Here is a 22,652-nt window from a genome sequence, read left to right on the forward strand (position 1 = left end):
TAACGTAGTACCTACATCCAGCACAGAGACGCATGTTGTGTTCCTGATAGCGGGAGCCACAACCAGTGGGCAGAAGACATCTATCTTCATATGGTAAGGGAGCACTTATCGTTCTCCCATACCATATAAAGCCAAATTGCCCAATCATTACTCAGTGACACTGTCTGTAACAATTTTCTGGTGGGACGGCAGGATGGAGGCGGTTAGTTGGGCCATTGAGGGTGGGGGAGGAGCAGGTCCTACACTGCAGAAAAATATTAACCGCTTGGAGGGGGAGGTGGGAAGAGTGAGGGGGAATCCTACACTACAGGAAAAAAATATATATTGTATATACAAAATCATGGCGGGGTACAGTGGGAGGTGCGAGGGTTAGAAAGCTGTTTGGGAGGGGATCAGGGAGGGTGACGAGGGATCCCTAAACTACAGAAATTTAAAAGAAAAAGAAAACTGCAGACTGTCTGCCAGTACCTAAGATGGTGGTGACCAGGGGGGGGGGAGGGTAATCTCCTTACAAGCTAACTGATTAACTCCTTCACTGCTGGGAATTTCAGAAGTGTTGTGCACAGCTGCAATTAGCCTTCTAATTGCCAAAAAAAACAATTTCATTGATAAACCCAAACTTTGCGAAAAAGTTAATTTTTTTTTTTTTTTTAAATATAATCGTATTTGGCAGCAAAACAGTGCCATGAAATATACCCAAATGGGCCTAGATTAAAACCTTGCATTCTACTTTAAAAATATATATAGTTTTGGGGGGTCAATTTTGAGTTATACTTTACAAATGAGTTACCCCATTGCATCATTTTTGATATAACTACAGATTAAGACTAAAATAATTAAAAAATATAGACATTTGGTCTTTTTAACCTCTTAAGGACATATGACGGAATTTTTCCGTCATAAAGCAATTGAGCAAACTGAAAGCTGTGTCCTTAAAGGGTTAAATGGAGTGATAGCAAAATGCTAAAAATTCACCTGCACTTTGAGCAAGTTTTTCTCTGAAATCCCTGGTAGAGAAGAGGTTAAGGTACACAAGATAACGGTGTAATCATAACTATAATTTTAAAAGTGCTTCATTTATTTTACTTTCCACTAAACTAGATTAATAGTAGCTGCAAATCCAGATCCTAGTATGCTGCAGTTTCACAAGAATAAATTTGGCTCCGAAAATAGCTGGACGGTACAAGCAGCCGCCAAATGCACATATCTATTTAATAGAACTCGTAGATTTCTAGTTTTGTAAATTGTGTCCTGATAATTGAGTTTTATAGTTGCTTTTTTTTTTTTTTTTTTTTTTTGAAAGCTTTATTTTCATCAAAAAGTTACATTCAAGATAGAAAATGTAGACAGGTAAAAACAAATTACTTGTTAATAGTCAAAGTTAAACAAATAGTAAAAAAAGAAACAGTCTATTGCAAAGTATAGTTGCTTTTTTAAAATTCAGATGCTATGTTAAAAAAAAAAAAATCTTTAATTTAAAGAACTATACAACATATACAACCTATAAGTGAATTTAAGAATATGTTTACTTATAATTAAGACTGGAACAAAAAAAGCCCTAAACTGCGTACTGGCAGACTTTCTGCCAGTACCTAAGATGGTGGTGACCAGTGGTGTGGGGGAGAGAGCTGTTTGGGAGGGAGCAGGTAACAATCAGGAGGTGGGTGTTGCCAGGTGGGAGGGTTATTTCTACACTAGTGCACAGATTAACCTAAATCTAACTGATTAACCATGAATTTAGGAATCAGTTTACTAATGTCTTCCAATTTATAGCAACATTCCACTAAAGTACACTCATCTGTACATTTATTTAACAACGTAATTCCATAAGAAAATGTAGGTATTGTGAGACTAGAGACATTTTTAAACTTAGTGAATCATGTGGATATTGTTTATAAACGGATAAAACATTTATTTACAGATGCATGTCATTTACAGATGCATGTCAACAGCATTGTATTCCGTATGTTGTAGTGTTGTATCCCTAAGGTAATGCTGATTTTATCAAGCTGGGAGTTACAGGCCATTTTGATCTACCATGAAGCTGGTTCATTTGTCCTTTGTTTTCAGTCTGTTCGTCCTCCCTGTGCAGGGGCATGGATTGTCCTGCTAGGCTTAACAGTTTTTTCTCTAAGGGTCCAAGCTGTAAGTATGCCTAGGAGGTAAACAATAAAATATCACTTTATATTCTCAGAAGAACCTGTTTGGATTATGACTTTGTAATTATTTTGTTCCTCTATAACACTGGTTTTCAAACCTGTCCCCAGGCCTCCCCAACAGGCCAGGTTTTCAAGGTTACTTTGGGTGAGAATGAGAGCAGGTAAAATAACCATGTTTACTAATCAGCTGATTATTTAATCTGTGCGTCAGTTCAGATATCCTCAAAATCTGGCCTGTTAGGGAGGCCTGAGAGGGCAGGTTTGAAAACCAGGGCTCTATAATAAAAAGCTCTAAACATCTATGGAAACACTTTTTAACTGTCCTGTTTTCTGGCTTTCAGTTTCTGTTCCAAAAATGTAAGAACTTACCTGATAAATTAATTTATTTCATAGTGGCAAGAGTCCATGAGCTAGTGACGTATGGGATATACATTCCTACCAGAAGGGGGCAAAGTTTCCCAAACCTCAAAATGCCTATAAATACACCTTACTCATAACTCAGTTTAATGTTTAGCCAAGAAGTGAGGTGTAAAAAAAAAAAAAAAAAAGAGTAAAAAGCATACAAAAAGAGAAACTGGAAAAAAATAATGTGATTTATACAAAAAAAATCATAACCACCAAACATAGGGTGGGTCTCATGCCACTATAAAAGAAATAATTTTATCAGGTAAGCTCTTACATAAATAATGTTTCTTTCATGTAATTAGCAAGAGTCCATGAGCTAGTGACGTATGGGATATACATTCCTACCAGGAGGGGCAAAGTTTCCCAAACCTCAAAATGCCTATAAATACACCCCTCACCACACCCACAAATCAGTTTTCTCCAACATTGGTGTGTCTGGTCCATGGCGTCATCCTTACTTGTGGAATATCTCTTCCCCAACAGGAAATGGCAAAGAGTCCCAGCAAAGCTGGCCATATAGTCCCTCCTAGGCTCCGCCCACCCCAGTCATTCTCTTTGCCGTTGCACAGGCAACATCTCCACGGAGATGGTTAAGAGTTTGTGGTGTTTAGTTGTAGTTTTTTATTCTACTATCAAGAGTTTGTTATTTTAAAATAGTGCTGGTATGTACTATTTACTCTGAAACAGAAAGAGATGAAGAATTCTGTTTGTGAGAGGAAGATGATTTTAGCAGACAGTAACTAAAATCCTTTGCTGTTTCCACATAGGACTGTTGAGATGAAGTAACTTCAGTTGGGGGAAACAGTTAGCAGACTTTTCTGCTTAAGGTATGACTAGCCATATTTCTAACAAGACTGTGTAATGCTGGAAGGCTGTCATTTCCCCTCAAGGGGACCGGTAAGCCATTTTCTTAGTCTCAAGCAGAATAAAGGGCTTAATATGGGCTATAAAACTGGTAGACACTTTTATGGGCAAAATCGATTGCTTTATTTGGGCATTTTATACATGTTTATGCTGGTATTTCACACTTATAAACTTGGGGAACGTTTTTTAACGTCAGGCACTATGTTATACACCTTTTCCAGTCAGGAAGGGCCTTCCCAGTTGTAGGCTGAGCCTCATTTTCGCGCCATTACTGCGCAGTTGTTTTTGAGAGCAAGACATGCAGATGCATGTGTGAGGACCTGAAAATAGTTGGAAAAGTTCCTAAAAGTTGTCATTTGGTATCGTATTCCCCTCTGGGCTTGGTAGAGTCGCAGCAAAGGCTGTAGCTGGGACTGTAGAGGGGTTAAAACTGTAACCGGCTCCGGTTTCGTTATTTTAAGGGTTAAAGCTCTGAAAATTGGTGTGCAATACTTTTAATGCTTTAAGACACTGTGGTGAAATTTTGGTAAATTTTGAACAATTCCTTCATATTTTTTCACATATTCAGTAATAAAGTGTGCTCTGTTTAAAATTTAAAGAGACAGTAACGGTTTTGTTTTAAAACGGTTTTTGTGTTTTACTGACAAGTTTAAGCCTGTTTAACATGTCTGTGCCTTCAGATAAGCTATGTTCTATATGTATGAAAGTCAATGTGTCTCCCCCTTCTAAATTATGTGATAATTGTGCCAAAGCGTCCAAACAAAGTAAGGACAGTACTGTCACAGATAATGAAGTTGCCCAAGATGATTCTTCAGATGAAGGGAGTAGACATGGTTCTACATCATCTCCTTCTGTGTCTACACCAGTTTTGCCCACGCAGGAGGCCCCTAGTACTTCTAGCGCGCCAATGCTTATTACCATGCAACAATTGACGGCTGTAATGGATAATTCCATAGCAAATATTTTATCCAAAATGCCTGCATATCAGAGAAAGCGCGATTGCTCTGTTTTAAACACTGAAGAGCAGGAGGGCGCTGATGATAATTGTTCTGTCATACCCTCACACCAATCTGAAGGGGCCATGAGGGAGGTTTTGTCAGATGGGGAAATTTGAGATTCAGGAAAAATTTCCCAACAGGCTGAACCTGATGTTGTGACATTTAAATTTAAATTAGAACATCTCCGCGCACTGCTTAAGGAGGTGTTATCTACTCTGGATGATTGTGACAACCTGGTCATTCCAGAAAAATTATGCAAGATGGACAAGTTCCTAGAGGTTCCGGTGCACCCTGACGCTTTTCCTATACCCAAGCGGGTGGCGGACATAGTGAATAAGGAATGGGAGAAGCCCGGCATACCTTTTGTTCCCCCTCCTATATTTAAGAAATTATTTCCTATGGTCAACCCCAGAAAGGACTTATGGCAGACAGTCCCTAAGGTCGAGGGGGCAGTTTCTACTCTAAACAAGCGCACTACTATTCCTATCGAGGATAATTGTGCTTTCAAAGATCCTATGGATAAAAAATTGGAGGGTTTGCTTAAAAAGATTTTTATACAGCAAGGTTACCTTCTTCAACCCATTTCGTGCATTGTTCCTGTCACTACAGCAGCGTGGTTCTGGTTCGAGGAACTAGAAAAGTCGCTCAGTAGAGAGACTCCATATGAGGAGGTTATGGACAGAGTTCACGCACTTAAGTTGGCTAACTCTTTTATTTTAGATGCCGCTTTGCAAATAGCTAGATTAGCGGCGAAAAATTCAGGGTTTGCAATTGTGGCGCGCAGAGCGCTTTGGCTAAAGTCTTGGTCAGCGGATGTATCATCCAAGACAAAATTGCTTAATATCCCCTTCAAGGGTAAAACTCTCTTTGGGCCAGAATTGAAAGAGATTATCTCAGACATCACTGGGGGAAAGGGCCACGCCCTCCCACAAGATAGGCCTTTCAAAGCCAAGAATAAGTCTAATTTTCGTTCCTTTCGTAATTTCAGGAACGGACCAGGCTCTAATTCTGCATCCTCTAAGCAAGAGGGCAATACCTCACAGACCAAACCAGCCTGGAAACCGATGCAAGGCTGGAACAAGGGTAAGCAGGCCAAGAAGCCTGCCGCTGCTAACAAAACAGCATGAAGGAGTAGCCCCCGATCCGGGACCAGATCTAGTAGGGGGCAGACTCTCTCTCTTTGCTCAGGCTTGGGCAAGAGATGTTCAGGATCCCTGGACGCTAGAAATAGTTTCTCAGGGTTATCTTCTGGAATTCAAGGAACTACCCCCAAGGGGAAGGTTCCACATGTCTCACTTATCCTCAAACCAAATAAAGAGACAGGCATTCTTACATTGTGTAGAAGATCCGTTAAAGATGGGAGTGATACACCCAGTTCCAACGGCGGAACAAGGAATGGGTTTTTACTCAAATCTGTTTGTAGTTCCCAAAAAAGAGGGAACTTTCAGACCAATCCTGGATTTAAAGATACCGTGGATCTAAAGGATGCGTATCTACATATCCCTATCCACAAAGAACATCATCAGTTCCTAAGGTTCGCCTTTCTGGACAAACATTACCAGTTTGTGGCCCTCCCATTCGGGTTAGCCACTGCTCCAAGGATTTTCACAAAGGTACTCGGATCCCTTCTAGCGGTTCTAAGACCAAGGGGCATTGCAGTAGTACCGTACTTGGACGACATTCTAGTACAAGCGTCGTCTCTTTCAAAGGCAAAGGCTCACTCAGACATCGTTCTGGCCTTTCTCAGATGTCACGGATGGAAGGTGAACATAGAAAAAAGTTCCCTGTCTCCGTCGACAAGAGTTCCCTTCTTGGGAACAATAATAGATTCCTTAGAAATGAGGATTTTCTTGACAGAAGTCAGAAAGTCAAAACTTCTAAACGCTTGTCAAGTTCTTCATTCTATTCCTCGTCCTTCCGTAGCTCAGTGCATGGAAGTAGTAGGATTGATGGTTGCAGCAATGGACATAGTTCCTTTTGCGCGAATTCATCTAAGACCATTACAACTGTGCATGCTGAAACAGTGGAATGGGGACTATACAGACTTGTCTCCAGTGATTAAAGTAGATCAGACGACCAGAGACTTACTCCGTTGGTGGCTAACCCAGGATCACCTATCCCAGGGAATGAGCTTCCGCAGTCCAGAGTGGGTCATCGTCACGACCGATGCCAGCCTAGTGGGCTGGGGCGCGGTCTGGGAATCCCTGAAAGCTCAGGGACTGTGGTCTTGGGAAGAGTCTCTTCTCCCTATAAACATTCTGGAACTAAGAGCGATATTCAATGCTCTCAGGGCTCTCAGACAACATGACGACTGTTGCGTATCTCAATCAGGGGGAACAAGGAGTTCCCTGGCGATGAAAGAAGTGACCAAAATCATACAATGGGCGGAGATTCACTCCTGCCACCTATCTGCGATCCACATTCCAGGTGTGGAAAACTGGGAAGCGGATTATTTGAGTCGTCGGACATTCCATCCGGGGGAGTGGGAACTCCACCCGGAGATCTTTGCCCAGTTGACGCAACTATGGGGCATTCCATATATGGATCTGATGGCGTCCCGTCAGAACTTCAAGGTTCCTTGCTACGGGTCCAGATCCAGGGATCCCAAGGCGACTCTAGTGGATGCACTAGTAGCGCCTTGGACCTTCAACCTAGCTTATGTGTTTCCACCGTTTCCTCTCATTCCCAGGCTGGTAGCCAGGATCAAACAGGAGAGGGGCCTCTGTGATCTTGATAGCTCCTGCGTGGCCACGCAGGACTTGGTATGCAGACCTGGTGAATATGTCATCGGTTCCACCATGGAAGCTACCTTTGAGACAGGACCTTCTTGTTCAGGGTCCATTCGAACATCCAAATCTGGTCTCCCTCCAGCTGACGGCTTGGAGATTGAACGCTTGATTCTATCAAGGCGTGGGTTTTCAGATTCCGTGATAGATACTCTGGTTCAAGCCAGAAAACCGGTAACTAGAAAGATTTACCATAAAATATGGAAAAGATATATCTGCTGGTGTGAATCCAAGGGATTCCCATGGAATAAGATAAAGATTCCTAGGATTCTTTCCTTTCTACAAGAAGGTTTGGATAAAGGATTATCTGCAAGTTCTCTAAAGGGACAGATTTCTGCTTTATCTGTCCTACTGCACAAACGACTGGCAGTTGTGCCAGATGTTCAAGCATTTGTTCAGGCTTTGGTTCGGATCAAGCCTGTTTACAGAACTTTGACTCCTCCCTGGAGTTTAAATCTAGTTCTTTCAGTTCTTCAAGGGGTTCCGTTTGAACCTTTACTTTCCGTAGATATTAAGTTATCTTGGAAAGTTTTGTTTTTGGTTGCTATTTCTTCTGCTAGAAGAGTTTCTGAGTTATCTGCTCTACAATGTACTCCACCCTATCTGGTGTTCCATTCAGATAAGGTTGTTTTGCGTACTAAGCCTGGTTTTCTACCAAAGGTTGTTTCCAACAAAAATATTAATCAGGAGATAGTTGTACCTTCTTTGTGTCCGAATCCAGTTTCAAAGAAGGAACGTTTGCTACACAATTTAGATGTAGTCCGTGCTCTAAAATTCTACTTAGAAGCTACGAAAGACTTCAGACAAACTTCTTCTCTGTTTGTCGTCTATTCTGGTAAAAGGAGAGGTCAAAAAGCAACTTCTACCTCTCTTTCTTTTTGGCTTAAAAGCATCATCCGATTGGCTTATGAGACTGCCGGACGGCAGCCTCCTGAAAGAATCACAGCTCACTCCACTAGGGCTGTAGCTTCCACATGGGCCTTCAAGAACGAGGCTTCTGTTGATCAGATATGTAAGGCAGCGACTTGGTCTTCACTGCACACTTTTGCCAAATTTTACAAATTTGATACTTTTGCTTCTTCGGAGGCTATTTTTGGGAGAAAGGTTTTGCAAGCCGTGGTGCCTTCCGTTTAGATGACCTGATTTGCTCCCTCCCTTCATCCGTGTCCTAAAGCTTTGGTATTGGTTCCCACAAGTAAGGATGACGCCGTGGACCGGACACACCAATGTTGGAGAAAACAGAATTTATGCTTACCTGATAAATTACTTTCTCCAACGGTGTGTCCGGTTTTTTAATCAGGTCTGATGAATTATTTTCTCTAACTACAGTCACCACGACACCATATGGTTTCTCCTATATTTTCCTCCTGTCCGTCGGTCGAATGTCTGGGGTGGGCGGAGCCTAGGAGGGACTATATGGCCAGCTTTGCTGGGACTCTTTGCCATTTCCTGTTGGGGAAGAGATATTCCACAAGTAAGGATGACGCCGTGGACCGGACACACCGTTGGAGAAAGTAATTTATCAGGTAAGCATAAATTCTGTTTTTACAAACTTTACCTCCTATGGAGGTGGTGAAGTAAGTTTGTGCTAGAATCTACGTTGATATGCGCTCCGCAGCAGGTTGGAGCCCGGTTTTCCTCTCAGCGTGCAGTGAATGTCAGAGGGATGTGAGGAGAGTATTGCCTGTTTGAATTCAATGATCTCCTTCTACGGGGTCTATTTCATAGGTTCTCTGTTACCGGTCGTAGAGATTCATCTCTTACCTCCCTTTTCAGATCGACGATATACTCTTATTTATATACCATTACCTCTGCTGATTTTCGTTTCAGTACTGGTTTGGCTTTCTACAACATGTAGATGAGTGTCCTGGGGTAAGTAAGTCTTATTTTCTGTGACACTCTAAGCTATGGTTGGGCACTTTTTTTTAAAGTTCTAAATATATGTATTCAAACATTTATTTGCCTTGACTCAGGATGTTCAACATTCCTTATTTCAGACAGTCAGTTTCATATTTGGGATAATGCAAATGAATAAATCAATTTTTTTCTTACCTTAAAATTTGACTTTCCCTGTGGGCTGTTAGGCTCGCGGGGGCTGAAAATGCTTCATTTTATTGCGTCATTCTTGGCGCAGACTTTTTTGGCGCAAAATTTTTTTTCTGTTTCCGGCGTCATACGTGTCGCCGGAAGTTGCGTCATTTTTTACGTTCTTTTGCGCCAAAAGTGTCGGCGTTCCGGATGTGGCGTCATTTTTGGCGCCAAAAGCATTTAGGCGCCAAATAATGTGGGCGTCATTTTTGGCGCTAAAAAAATATGGGCGTCACTATTGTCTCCACATTATTTAAGTCTCATTATTTATTGCTTCTGGTTGCTAGAAGATTGTTCACTGGCATTTTTTCCCATTCCTGAAACTGTCATTTAAGGAATTTGATCAATTTTGCTTTATATGTTGTTTTTTTCTATTATATATTGCAAGATGTCCCACGTTGAAACTGAGTCAGAAGATACTTCTGGAAAATCGCTGCCTGGTGCTGGAGCTACCAAAGCTAAGTGTATCTGCTGTAAACTTATGGTATCTGTTCCTCCAGCTGTTGTTTGTACTGTTTGTCATGACAAACTTGTTAATGCAGATAATATTTCCTTTAGTACTGTTACATTACCTGTTGCTGTTCTGTCAACATCTAATACTCAGAGTGTTCCTGATAACATAAGAGATTTTGTTTCTAAATCCATTAAGAAGGCTATGTCTGTTATTCCTCCTTCTAGTAAACGTAAAAAGTCTTTTAAAACTTCTCATTTTTCAGATGAATTTTTAAATGAACATCATCATTCTGATTCTGATAATGGTTCCTCTGGTTCAGAGGATTCTGTCTCAGAGGTTGATGCTGATAAATCTTCATATTTATTTAAAATGGAATTTTTTCGTTCTTTTCTTAAAGAAGTCCTAATTGCATTAGAAATTGAGGATTCTGGTCCTCTTGATACTAAATCTAAACGTTTAGATAAGGTTTTTAAATCTCCTGTAGTTATTCCAGAAGTTTTTCTTGTCCCTGGTGCTATTTCTGAAGTAATTTCCAGGGAATGGAATAATTTGGGTAATTAATTGACTCCTTCTAAACGTTTTAAGCAATTATATCCTGTGCCATCTGACAGATTAGAGTTTTGGGACAAAATCCCTAAGGTTGATGGGGCTGTCTCTACTCTTGCTAAGCGTACTACTATTCCTACGGCAGATGGTACTTCCTTTAAGGATCCTTTAGATAGGAAAATTGAATCTTAATTCTGAATAATTTTATTTGTGATGCCATCTTTGATATCATTAGAGTTGATGTCAGGTATATGTCTCTAGCTATTTTAGCTAGAAGAGCTTTATGGCTTAAAACTTGGAATGCTGATATGTCTTCTAAGTCTACTCTGCTTTCCCTTTCTTTCCAGGGTAATAAATTGTTTGGTTCTCAGTTGGATTCTATTATCTCAACTGTTACTGGAGGGAAAGGAACTTTTTTACCACAGGAAAAAAAATTTAAAGGTAAATTTAGGTCTAATAATCGTTTTCGTTCCTTTCGTCACAACAAGGAACAAAAACATGATCCTTCATCCTCAGGAGCGGTATCAGTTTGGAAACCATCTTGAGTCTGGAATAAATCCAAGCCTTTTAGAAAATCAAAGCCAGCTCCTAAGTCCACATGATGGTGCGGCCCTCATTCCAGCTCAGCTGGTAGGGGGCAGATTACGTTTTTTCAAAGAAATTTGGATCAATTCCGTTTCACAATCTTTGGATTCAGAACATTGTTTCAGAAGGGTACAGAATTGGCTTCAAGATAAGGCCTCCTGCAAAGAGATTTTTTCTTTCCCGTGTCCCAGTAAACCCAGCGAAGGCTCAAGCATTTCTGAAATGTGTTTCAGATCTAGAGTTGGCTGGAGTAATTATGCCAGTTCCAGTTCTGGAACAGGGACTGGGGTTTTATTCAAATCTCTTCATTGTACCAAAGAAGGAGAATTCCTTCAGACCAGTTCTGGATCTAAAAATATTGAATCGTTATGTAAGGATACCAACATTCAAAATGGTAACTGTAAGGACTATCCTGCCTTTTGTTCAGCAAGGGCATTATATGTCTACAATAGATTTACAGGATGCATATCTGCATATTCCGATTCATCCAGATCACTATCAGTTTCTGAGATTCTCTTTCCTAGACAAGCATTACCAGTTTGTGGCTCTGCCGTTTGGCCTAGCTACAGCTCCAAGAATTTTTACAAAGGTTCTCGGTGCCCTTCTGTCTGTAATCAGAGAACAGGGTATTGTGGTATTTCCTTATTTGGACGATATCTTGGTACTTGCTCAGTCTTCACATTTAGCAGAATCTCATACGAATCGACTTGTGTTGTTTCTTCAACATCATGGTTGGAGGATCAATTTACCAAAAAGTTCATTGATTCCTCAGACACAGGTAACCTTTTTAGGTTTCCAGATAGATTCAGTGTCTATGACTCTATCTTTGACAGACAAGAGACGTCTAAAATTGATATCAGCTTGTCGAAATCTTCAGTCACAATCATTCCCTTCGGTAGCCTTATGCATGGAAATTCTAGGTCTTATGACTGCTGCATCGGACGCGATCCCCTTTGCTCATTTTCACATGCGGCCTCTTCAGCTCTGTATGCTGAACCAGTGGTGCAGGGATTACACAAAGATATCTCAATTGATATCTTTAAAACTGATTGTACGACACTCTCTGACGTGGTGGACAGATCACCATCGTTTAGTTCAGGGGGCTTCTTTTGTTCTTCCGACCTGGACTGTAATTTCAACAGATGCAAGTCTTACAGGTTGGGGAGCTGTGTGGGGGTCTCTGACAGCACAAGGGGTTTGGGAATCTCAGGAGGTGAGATTACCGATCAATATTTTGGAACTCCGTGCAATTTTCAGAGCTCTTCAGTCTTGGCCTCTTCTAAAGAGAGAATCGTTCATTTGTTTTCAGACAGACAATGTCACAACTGTGGCATAAATCAATCATCAAGGAGGGACTCACAGTCCTCTGGCTATGAAAGAAGTATCTCGAATTCTGGTATGGGCGGAATCCAGCTCCTGTCTAGTTTCTGCGGTTCATATCCCAGGTATAGACAATTGGGAAGCGGATTATCTCAGTCGCCAAACGTTACATCCGGGCGAATGGTCTCTTCACCCAGAGGTATTTCTTCAGATTGTTCAAATGTGGGGACTTCCAGAAATAGATTTGATGGCCTCTCATCTAAACAAGAAACTTCCCATGTATCTGTCCAGATCCAGGGATCCTCAAGCGGTAGCAGTGGATGCATTGTCACTTCCTTGGAAGTATCATCCTGCCTATATCTTTCCGCCTCTAGTTCTTCTTCCAAGAGTAATCTCCAAGATTCTGAAGGAATGCTCGTTTGTTCTGTTGGTAGCTCCAGCATGGCCTCACAGGTTTTGGTATGCGGATCTTGTCCGGATGGCCTCTTGCCAACCGTGGACTCTTCCGTTAAGGCCAGACCTTCTGTCGCAAGGTCCTTTTTTCCATCATGATCTCAAATCCTTAAATTTAAAGGTATGGAGATTGAACGCTTGATTCTTAGTCAAAGAGGTTTCTCTGACTCTGTGATTAATACTATGTTACAGGCTCGTAAATCTGTATCTAGGGAGATATATTATAGAGTCTGGAAGACTTATATTTCTTGGTGTCTTTCTCATCATTTTTCCTGGCATTCTTTTAGAATTCCGAGAATTTTACAGTTTCTTCAGGATGGTTTGGATAAAGGTTTGTCTGCAAGTTCCTTGAAAGGACAAATCTCTGCTCTTTTTGTTCTTTTTCACAGAAAGATTGCTAATCTTCCTGATATTCATTGTTTTGTACAAGCTTTGGTTCATATAAAACCTGTCATTAAGTCAATTTCTCCTCCTTGGAGTTTGAATTTGGTTCTGAGGGCTCTTCAGGCTCCTCCGTTTGAACCTATGCATTCATTGGACATTAAATTACTTTCTTGGAAAGTTTTGTTTGGCCATCTCTTCTGCCAGAAGAGTTTCTGAATTATCTGCTCTTTCTTGTGAGTCTCCTTTTCTGATTTTTCACCAGGATAAGGCGGTGTTGCGAACTTCTTTTAAATTTTTACCTAAGGTTGTGAATTCCAACAACATTAGTAGAGAAATTGTGGTTCCTTCATTATGTCCTAATCCTAAGAATTCTAAGAAGAAATCATTGCATTCTTTGGATGTAGTTAGAGCTTTGAAATATTATGTTGAAGCTACTAAGAATTTCCGAAAGACTTCTAGTCTATTTGTTATCTTTTCCGGTTCTAGGAAAGGTCAGAAGGCCTCTGCCATTTCTTTGGCATCTTGGTTGAAATCTTTAATTCATCATGCTTATGTCGAGTCGGGTAAAACTCCGCCTCAAAGGATTACAGCTCATTCTACTAGGTCAGTTTCTACTTCCTGGGCGTTTAGGAATGAAGCTTCGGTTGATCAAATTTGCAAAGCAGCAACTTGGTCTTCTTTGCATACTTTTACTAAATTCTACCATTTTGATCTGTTTTCTTCTTCTGAAGCTGTCTTTGGTAGAAAAGTACTTCAGGCAGCTGTTTCAGTTTGAATCTTCTGCTTATATTTTCAGTTTTTTTCTTTATAAGATTTAAACTTTATTTTGGGTGTGGATTTTTTTCAGCGGAATTGGCTGTCTTTATTTTATCCCTCCCTCTCTAGTGACTCTTGCGTGGAAGATCCACATCTTGGGTAGTCATTATCCCATACGTCACTAGCTCATGGACTCTTGCTAATTACATGAAAGAAAACATAATTTATGTAAGAACTTACCTGATAAATTCATTTCTTTCATATTAGCAAGAGTCCATGAGGCCCACCCTTTTTTTGTGGTGGTTATGATTTTTTTGTATAAAGCACAATTATTCCAATTCCTTATATTTATGCTTCGCACTTTTTTCTTATCACCCCACTTCTTGGCTATTCGTTAAACTGAATTGTGGGTGTGGTGAGGGGTGTATTTATAGGCATTTTGAGGTTTGGGAAACTTTGCCCCTCCTGGTAGGAATGTATATCCCATACGTCACTAGCTCATGGACTCTTGGACGCTTGCTAAAAACAGCTATTTCCACTGAGAAATCCCAAAAATAATTAAGTTTTCTTAAAAATTTAAAAAAAACTCAAATCAAAGGCATTAGAATCAAACTGAGACAACTGCCTGAAGAACCTTTCTACTAAAGGCTGCTTCTGAAGAAGCAAATACATCAAAATGATAGAATTTAGTAAAAGTATGCAAAGAAGACCAAGTTGCTGCTTTGCAAATCTGATCAACTGAAGCTTCATTCTTAAGAGCCCATGAAGTGGCAAATGATCTTGTAGAATGAGCTGTAATTCTTTGAGGCAGACACTGCCCCGCCTCCAAATAAGCTTTGTGAATCAAAAGTCTCAACCAAGAATCCAGAGAAATAGCAGAGGCTTTCTGGAGCCAGAAAAAATAACAAATAGACTACAAGTCTTTCTGAAATCTTTAGTAGCTTCAACATAATATTTCAAAGCTCTTACCACATCCAAAGAATGTAAAGACCTTTCAAGAGTATTTTTAGCATTAGGACACAAAGAAGGAAAAACAATTTCCCTATTGATGTTGTTAGAATTCACAACTTTAGGCAAAAATTTAAATGAAGTCTGCAAAACAGCTTTATCTTGATGAAAAATCAGATAAGGAGACTCACAAGAGAGAGCAGATAATTCAAACAGAAGAGAGAGCCAAAAGAAATAACACTTTCCAAGAAAGCATTTTAATGTGCAGAGAATGCATAGGCTCAAAAGGAGGAGCCTGTAAAATCTTCAAAACCAAATTGAGACTCCAAGGAAGAGAAATTGATTTATTAACAGGTTTGACACGAATCAAAGCCTGAACAAAACGGTGAATGTCAGGAAGATTAGCAATCTTTCTATGAAATAAAACAGAACAGAAATATGTCCTTTCAAAGTATTTGCAGAATCTGAAGAAACTGTAAAATCCTAGGAATTCTAAAAGAATGCCAAGAATAATCATGAGTTGAACACCATAAAATATAGGTTTTCCCGATAATAAATATACCATGAAACAGACTTACAAGCCTGTATTATAGTGCTAATAACCGAGTCAGAGAAACCTCTATGACTAAGCACTAAGCGTTCAATCTGCATGCCATCAAATTTAGAGATTTGAGATCCTGATGGAAAAACAGCCCTTGAGACAGAAGGTCTGGCCTTAAAGGAAGTGGCCAAGGCTGGCAACTGGACATCCTGACAAGGTCTGCATACCAAAACCTGAGAGGCCAAGCAGGGGCTATCAGAAACACATAAGATCATTATGATCTTGGAAATGACCCTTAGAAGAAGAACCAGAGGCAGAAAAATGTAAGCAAGTTGGTAAATCCAAGGAACTGCTAAATCATCCACCATCTCTGCCTGAGGATCCTTGGACCTGGAAAGGAATCTTTGAAGCTTCTTGTGCAGACGGGAGGCCAACAGATCTATTTCTGGAGGACCCCACATCTGTACCATTCAAAAAAACACATCTGGATGGAGAGACCACTCTCCCAGATGTAAAGTCTGACTGAGATAATCTGCTTCCCAGTTGTATATTCCTGGGATATAAAATGCAGAAATTTGACAAGAGTTGGATTCCGCCCATGAAAGTATTAGAGATACTTCTCTCATTGCTGAAGGACTGCGAGTCCCCCCTTGATGATTGACATATGCCACTGTAGTGACATTGTCTGCTTGAAATCGAATATATAAAGTTCTCCCTTCAATAGAGGCCAAGCTTTAAGAGCCCTGAAAAGAGCACAGAGTTCTAAAATATTGATCAGTAACCTCGCCTCCTGAGGTACCCAAACACCTTGTGCTGTCAGAGACTCCCAGACAGCTCCCCAACCTGAAAGACTTGCATCTGTTGTGATCACAGTCCATGAAGGATGAACAAAAGAGGCCCCTTAAACAATAAGGTGATGGTCATACCACCAAGTCAGAGTGTGTTGAATGTTGGGATTTAAGTATATCAACTGTGATAGCTGAGTATAATCCCTGCACCATTGGTGCAACATGCTAAGCTGTAGAGGTCTCATATGAAAACGAGCAAAGGGGATCATGTCCAATGCTGCAGTCATGAGACCTAAAACTTCCATGCACATAGCCACTGAAGGGAATGATTGAGACTGAAGGTTTAGACAAGCTAAAACCAACTTAATTTGTCTCTTGTCTGTCAGAGAAAGAGTCATGGACACTGAATCTATCTGGAAAATTAAAAAGGTGACCCTTGTCTGAGGAATCAAGAAACACTTTTGTAAATTGATCCTCCAACCATGTCTTTGAAGAAACCACACAAGTTGTTTTGTGTGAGATTCTGCTAAATGAAAAGATTGAGCTAGTATCAAGATATCTTCCAAATAAGGAAACACAGCAATACCCTGTTCTCTGATGATAGATAGAAGGGCACCAAGAACCTTTGAAAGATTCTCTGAGCTGTCGCTAGGCCAAACGGGAGAGCAACAAATTGGTAATGCTTGTATCTAGAAAGGAGAATCTCTGAAAACGATAGTGGTCTGGATGAATCGGAATATGAAGATAAGCATCCTGTAAGTCTATTGTGGACATGAAATTACCTTGCTGAACAAAAGGCAGAATAGTCCTTATAGTCACCATCTTGAAAGTTGGGTCTCTTACAAAATGATTTATAGCTTTTAGATCCAGAATTGGCCTGAATGAATCTTCCTTCTTTGGAACAATGAATAGATTTGAATAAAAACCCAAACCCTGTTCCTGTTCAGCAACTGGAACAACCACCCCTAAAAGCTCTAGATCTGAAACACACTTCAGAAAAGCCTGAGCCTTTACAGGGTTTGTTCCCATGGGAGGTCTTATTTCTTTTGCAAGATGTACCGAGTCCATGGATTCATCCTAACTTGTGGGATATTGTCCTTCCTGACAGGAAGTAGCAAAGAGAGCACCACAGCAGAGCTGTCTATATAGCTCCCCCCTTAACTCCACCCCCAGTCATTCTCTTTGCTGGCTCTAAGCAGATCAGTGTGAGGAACGGTTTCTTGCTATACAGCAATGAGGTATGTTCAGTCATATTTTCTGCAGAAACTGTGTTAACTCAGAAAGGCTGACAGTGTCCCCATTAGGGGAAGGGTAAGCAGTAATCCTAGTGTTATCAGAGGTTTTTACTAGCTTGCATAAAGGGTTAATTTTTTGTGGGCACTCAGTTTGTTATGTGAATTTGGGACAAACGTTTTTGTGTCTGGGAGTAATGTTTTCTGTTTTATGGGACATTTGCTTGAGGGTTCTTTGGGGTTGTTTATAACCCACATGGCTTTCAGGCAGGGTTTGTTAGTTTTGTGTAGGCCCCAGCAACATCGAGTGAGGTTGGCGGGGCCTACATTTACAAGCAGCAAGCAACTTCTCCTGAGGTCCTGAGAGTCTTCTGAGGGACTAATTGAAGCTTTAAACCTCATATTATTGCTTCCTAAGGGCAGGTAGGGCCCCAGCAGAGCTGTGGAAAGGTGCTTTAGGGGTTTTTAACCGGTTTTAGACACTTATCAATCCGTTTTTTTCATTTGGGGGTCTATTGCTTTGTTACTTGTGGTGCAATCCTTCTAAAGCTTAGTGGGTGTACTGTTAAGATTTAAGATTCAGGAAAGATGTTCCCTCAGACAGATTCAGATATGACGGCATTTAAATTTAAGCTAGAGCACCTCCGCTTATTGCTCAGGGAGGTTTTAGCTACTCTGGTTGATTGTGACCCTATTGTCGTTCCAGAGAAATTGTGTAAAATGGACAAATATTTAGAGGTTCCTGTTTACACTGATTTTTTTCCAGTCCCTAAGAGGATTTCGGACATTGTTACTAAGGAGTGGAATAGACCAGGTATTCCGTTCGCTCCCCCTCCTGTTTTTAAGAAAATGTTCCCCATTTGTGACACCATAAAGGACTCATTGCAGACGGTCCCTAAGGTGGAGGGAGCTATTTCTACTCTGGCTAAGCGTACAACTATACCTATTGAAGACAGTTGTGCTTTCATTGATCCTATGGATAAAAAGTTAGAGGGTCTCCTAAAGAAAATTTTTGTTCATCAGGGTTTTCTTCTTCAACCTATAGCGTGCATTGTTCCGGTAACCACTGCAGCTGCTTTTTGGTTTGAGGCTCTCTTCAGATGGAGACCCCACTAGATGATATTTTGGACAGAATTAAGGCCCTTAAGTTGGCTAATTGTTTTATTACAGATGCCGCTTTTCATCTTGCTAAGTTAGCGGCACAGAATTCAGGTTTTGCCATTTTAGCGCGAAGAGCATTATGGCTTAAGTCCTGGTCAGCTGATGTGTCATCTAAATCTAAGCTTTTGACCATCCCTTTCAAAGTTATTCGGGCCTACACTGAAAGAGATCATTTCAGACATCACTGGAGGGAAGGGTCATGCCCTCCCTCAAGATAAGTCAAATAAGACAAGGACCAAACAAAATAATTTTTGTTCCTTTCGAAACTTCAAGGGTGGTCCCACTTCCTCTTCCCCTTCTGCAAAGCAAGAGGGGAACTTTGCTCAATCCCAGCCAACCTAGAGATCTAACCAGGCTTGGAACAAGGGTAAACAGGCCAAAAAGCCTGCTGCTGCCACTAAGACAGCAAGAAGGGGTAGCCCCCGATCCAGAACCGGATCAAGTAGGGGGCAGACTTCTCTCTTTTGCTCAGGCCTGGGCAAGAGACGTTCAGGACTCCTGGGCCGTAGAAATTGTAACCCAGGGGTATCTCCTAGATTTCAAAGATTCTCCTCCAAGGGGGAGGTTCCATCTTTCTCAATTGTCTGTAAACCAGACAAAAAGAGAGGCGTTCTTACGCTGTGTAGAAGACCTTTTTACCATGGGAGTGATCTGCCCAGTTCCGAAAACAGAACATGGGCAAGGTTTCTACTCCAATCTGTTTGTGGTTCCCAAAAAAGAGGGAACCTTCAGACCAATTCTAGATCTCAAGATCCTAAACCAATTCCCAAGAGTTCCTTCCTTCAAGATGGAGACCATTCGGACTATTTTACCAATGATCCAGGAGGGTCAATATATGACTACCGTGGATCTAAAGGATGCGTATCACATATTCCTATCCACAAAGATCATCACCAGTTCCTCAGGTTTGCCTTTCTGGACAGGCATTACCAGTTTGTGGCTCTTCCCTTCGGGTTGGCCACAGCACCAAGAATCTTCACAAAGGTGATAGGGTCCCTTCTGGCGGTCCTAAGGCCGAGGGGCATAGCAGTGGCGCCTTATCTAGACGACATCTTAATTCAAGCGTCAACTTTCCAACTTGCCAAGTCTCACACAGACTTAGTGTTGGCCTTTCTAAGATCTCATGGGTGGAAGGTGAACGTGAAAAAGAGTTCTCTTATTCCTCTCACAAGAGTTCCATTCCTGGGAACTCTGATAGATTCGGTGGACATGAAAATATTTCTGACGGAGGTCAGGAAATCAAAGATTTTAACCACCTGCCGAGCTCTTCATTCCATTCCTCAGCCGTCAGTGGCTCAGTGTATGGAGGTAATAGGACTTATGGTAGCGGCAATGGACATAGTTCCATTTGCTTGCTTGCATCTCAGACCACTGCAACTATGCATGCTCAAACAGTGGAATGGGGATTATGCAGATTTATCTCCTCAGGTGGTTGTCACAGGATCACCTGTCCAGGGGAATGTGTTTCCGCAGGCCAGCGTGGGTTATTGTGACGACGGACGCCAGCCTACTGGGCTGGGGTGCAGTCTGGAATTCCCTGAAAGCACAGGGTTTGTGGACTCAGGAGGAGGCCCTCCTACCGATAAATATTCTGGAATTAAGAGCGATATTCAGTGCTCTTCAGGCGTGGCCTCAGCTGGCTTCAGCCGGATTCATCAGGTTTCAGTCGGACAACATCACGACTGTAGCTTATATCAATCATCAGGGGGAACAAGGAGTTCCTTGGTGATGATAGAAGTTTCCAGGATAATCCGATGGGCAGAGACTCACTCTTGCCATCAGTGATTTATATCCCAGGGGTGGAGAACTGGGAGGCAGATTTTCTAAGTCATCATACTTTTCATCCGGGGGAGTGGGAGCTCCATCCGAAGGTGTTTGCTCAACTGGTTCAGCTATGGGGAACACCAGAATTGGATCTGATGGCGTCTCGTCAGAACGCCAAACTTCCTTGTTATGGATCCAGGTCAAGGGATCCTCAGGCAGTACTGATAGATGCTCTAGCAGTACCCTGGTCGTTCAACCTGGCTTATGTGTTTCCACCATTCCCTCTCCTTCCGCGTATGATTGCCAGAATCAAACAGGAGAGAGCTTCAGTGATTTTGATAGCGTGGCCAAGCAGGGCTTGTTATGCAGACCTGGTGGACATGTCATCTCTGCCACCATGGTCTCTGCCACTAAGACGGGACCTTTTGATTCAAGGTCCATTCAAGCATCCAAATCTAATTTCTCTGCAACTGACTGCTTGGAGATTGAACGCTTGAGTTTATCAAAGCGGGGTTTCTCTGAGTTGGTCATAGATACCTTGATTCAGGCTTGAAAGCCTGTCACCAGGAAGATCTATCATAAGATATGGCGTAAATATCTTTCTTGGTGTGAATCCAAAGGCTACTCATGGAGTAAGATCAGGATTCCTAGGATTTTGTCTTTTCTCCAAGAAGGACTGGAGAAAGGATTGTCCGCTAGTTTCTTAAAGGGACAGATATCTGCTTTGTCTTTTCGGTTGCACAAGCGTCTGGCAGATGTCCCAGACGTTCGGGCTTTTTGTCAGGCTTTAGTTAGAATTAAGCCTGTGTTTAAACCTGTTTCTCGGCCATGGAGTCTCAATTTAGTTCTTCAGGGGGTTCCGTTTGAACCCATGCATTCCATAGATATTAAGCTTCTATCTTGCAAAGTTCTATTTCTAGTTGCTATCTCTTCAGCTTGAAGGGTTTCTGAACTATCTGCATTACAATGTGACTCGCCTTATCTTGTTTTCCATGCTGATAAGGTGGTTTTGCGTACCAAACCTGGGTTCCTTTCTAAGGTTGTTTCTAACAGGAATATCAATCAGGAAATTGTTGTTCCTTCTCTGTGTCCTAATCCTTCTTCTAAGAAGGGACCCTCTTTTGCACAACTTGGAAGTGGTTCGTGCCTTGAATATTATTTGCAGGCAACCAAAGATTTTCGCCAATCATCTTCTTTGTTTGCTGTCTATGCTGGAAAGCGTAGAGGTCAAAAGGCTACGGCTACCTCTCTTTCCTTTTGGCTGAAAAGCATCATCCATTTGGCTTATGAGACTGCTGGACAGCAGCCTCCTGTAAGAATTACAGCTCACTCCACTAGAGCCGTGGCTTCCACATGGGCTTTTAAAAATAATGCTTCTGTTGAACAGATTTGTAAGGCTGCGACTTGGTCTTCGTTTCATACCTTTTTCAAATTTTCCAAATTTGATACTTTTGCTTCTTCGGAGGCTATTTTTGGGAGAAAGGTTTTGCAAGCAGTGGTGCCTTCCGTTTAGGTTCCTGTCTTGTCCCTCCCTTCATCCGTGTCCTAAAGCTTTGGTATTGGTATCCCACAAGTTAGGATGAATCCGTGGACTCGGTACATCTTGCAAAAGAAAACAGAATTTATGCTTACCTGATAAATTTCTTTCTTTTGCGATGTACTGAGTCCACGGCCCGCCCTGTCTATTCAAGACAGATAGTATTTTTTATGTAAACTTCAGTCACCTCTGCACCTTATAGTTTCTTTTTTTTCTTCCTTGGCCTTCGGTCGAATGACTGGGGGGGTGGAGTTAAGAGGGAGCTATATAGACAGCTCTGCTATGGTGCTCTCTTTGCTACTTCCTGTCAGGAAGGACAATATCCCACAAGTTAGGATGAATCCGTGGACTCGGTACATCGCAAAAGAAAGAAATTTATCAGGTAAGCATAAATTCTGTTTCTTTCATGCAATTAGCAAGAGTCCATGAGCTAGTGACGTATGGGATATACATTCCTACCAGGAGGGGCAAAGTTTCCCAAACCTCAAAATGCCTATAAATACACCCCTCACCACACCCACAAATCAGTTTTAGAAACTTTGCCTCCTATGGAGGTGGTGAAGTCAGTTTGTGCTAGATTCTACGTTGATATGCGTTCCGCAGCAGGTTGGAGCCCGGTTTTCCTCTCAGCGTGCAGTGAATGTCAAAGGGATGTGAGGAGAGTATTGCCTATTTGAATTCAATTATCTCCTTCTATGGGGTCTATTTCATAGGTTCTCTGTTATCGGTCGTAGAGATTCATCTCTTACCTCCCTTTTCAGATCGACGATATACTCTTATATATACCATTTCCTCTACTGATTCTCGTTTCAGTACTGGTTTGGCTTTCTACTACATGTAGATGAGTGTCCTGGGGTAAGTAAGTCTTATTTTCTGTGACACT

General features: G+C 41.5%; 1 protein-coding gene across 1 annotated transcript in view; it reads right to left on the bottom strand.

Annotated features, from left to right (window-relative positions):
• Positions 1 to 1,969: 1,969 nt before the first annotated feature.
• The window catches only part of CCDC83 (coiled-coil domain containing 83), a 234,343-nt gene continuing 213,660 nt past the window's right edge, over positions 1,970 to 22,652 (bottom strand). Inside the window, exon 11 of the mRNA XM_053705596.1 lies at positions 1,970 to 2,155. Coding sequence (XP_053561571.1) covers positions 1,985 to 2,155 — 171 coding nt within the window. The 3' untranslated portion in view covers positions 1,970 to 1,984. The remainder of the gene's footprint in view (positions 2,156 to 22,652) is intronic.

This window comes from Bombina bombina, chromosome 3 (assembly GCF_027579735.1).
Source record: "Bombina bombina isolate aBomBom1 chromosome 3, aBomBom1.pri, whole genome shotgun sequence".
NCBI classification, from domain to species: Eukaryota; Metazoa; Chordata; class Amphibia; order Anura; family Bombinatoridae; genus Bombina; species Bombina bombina.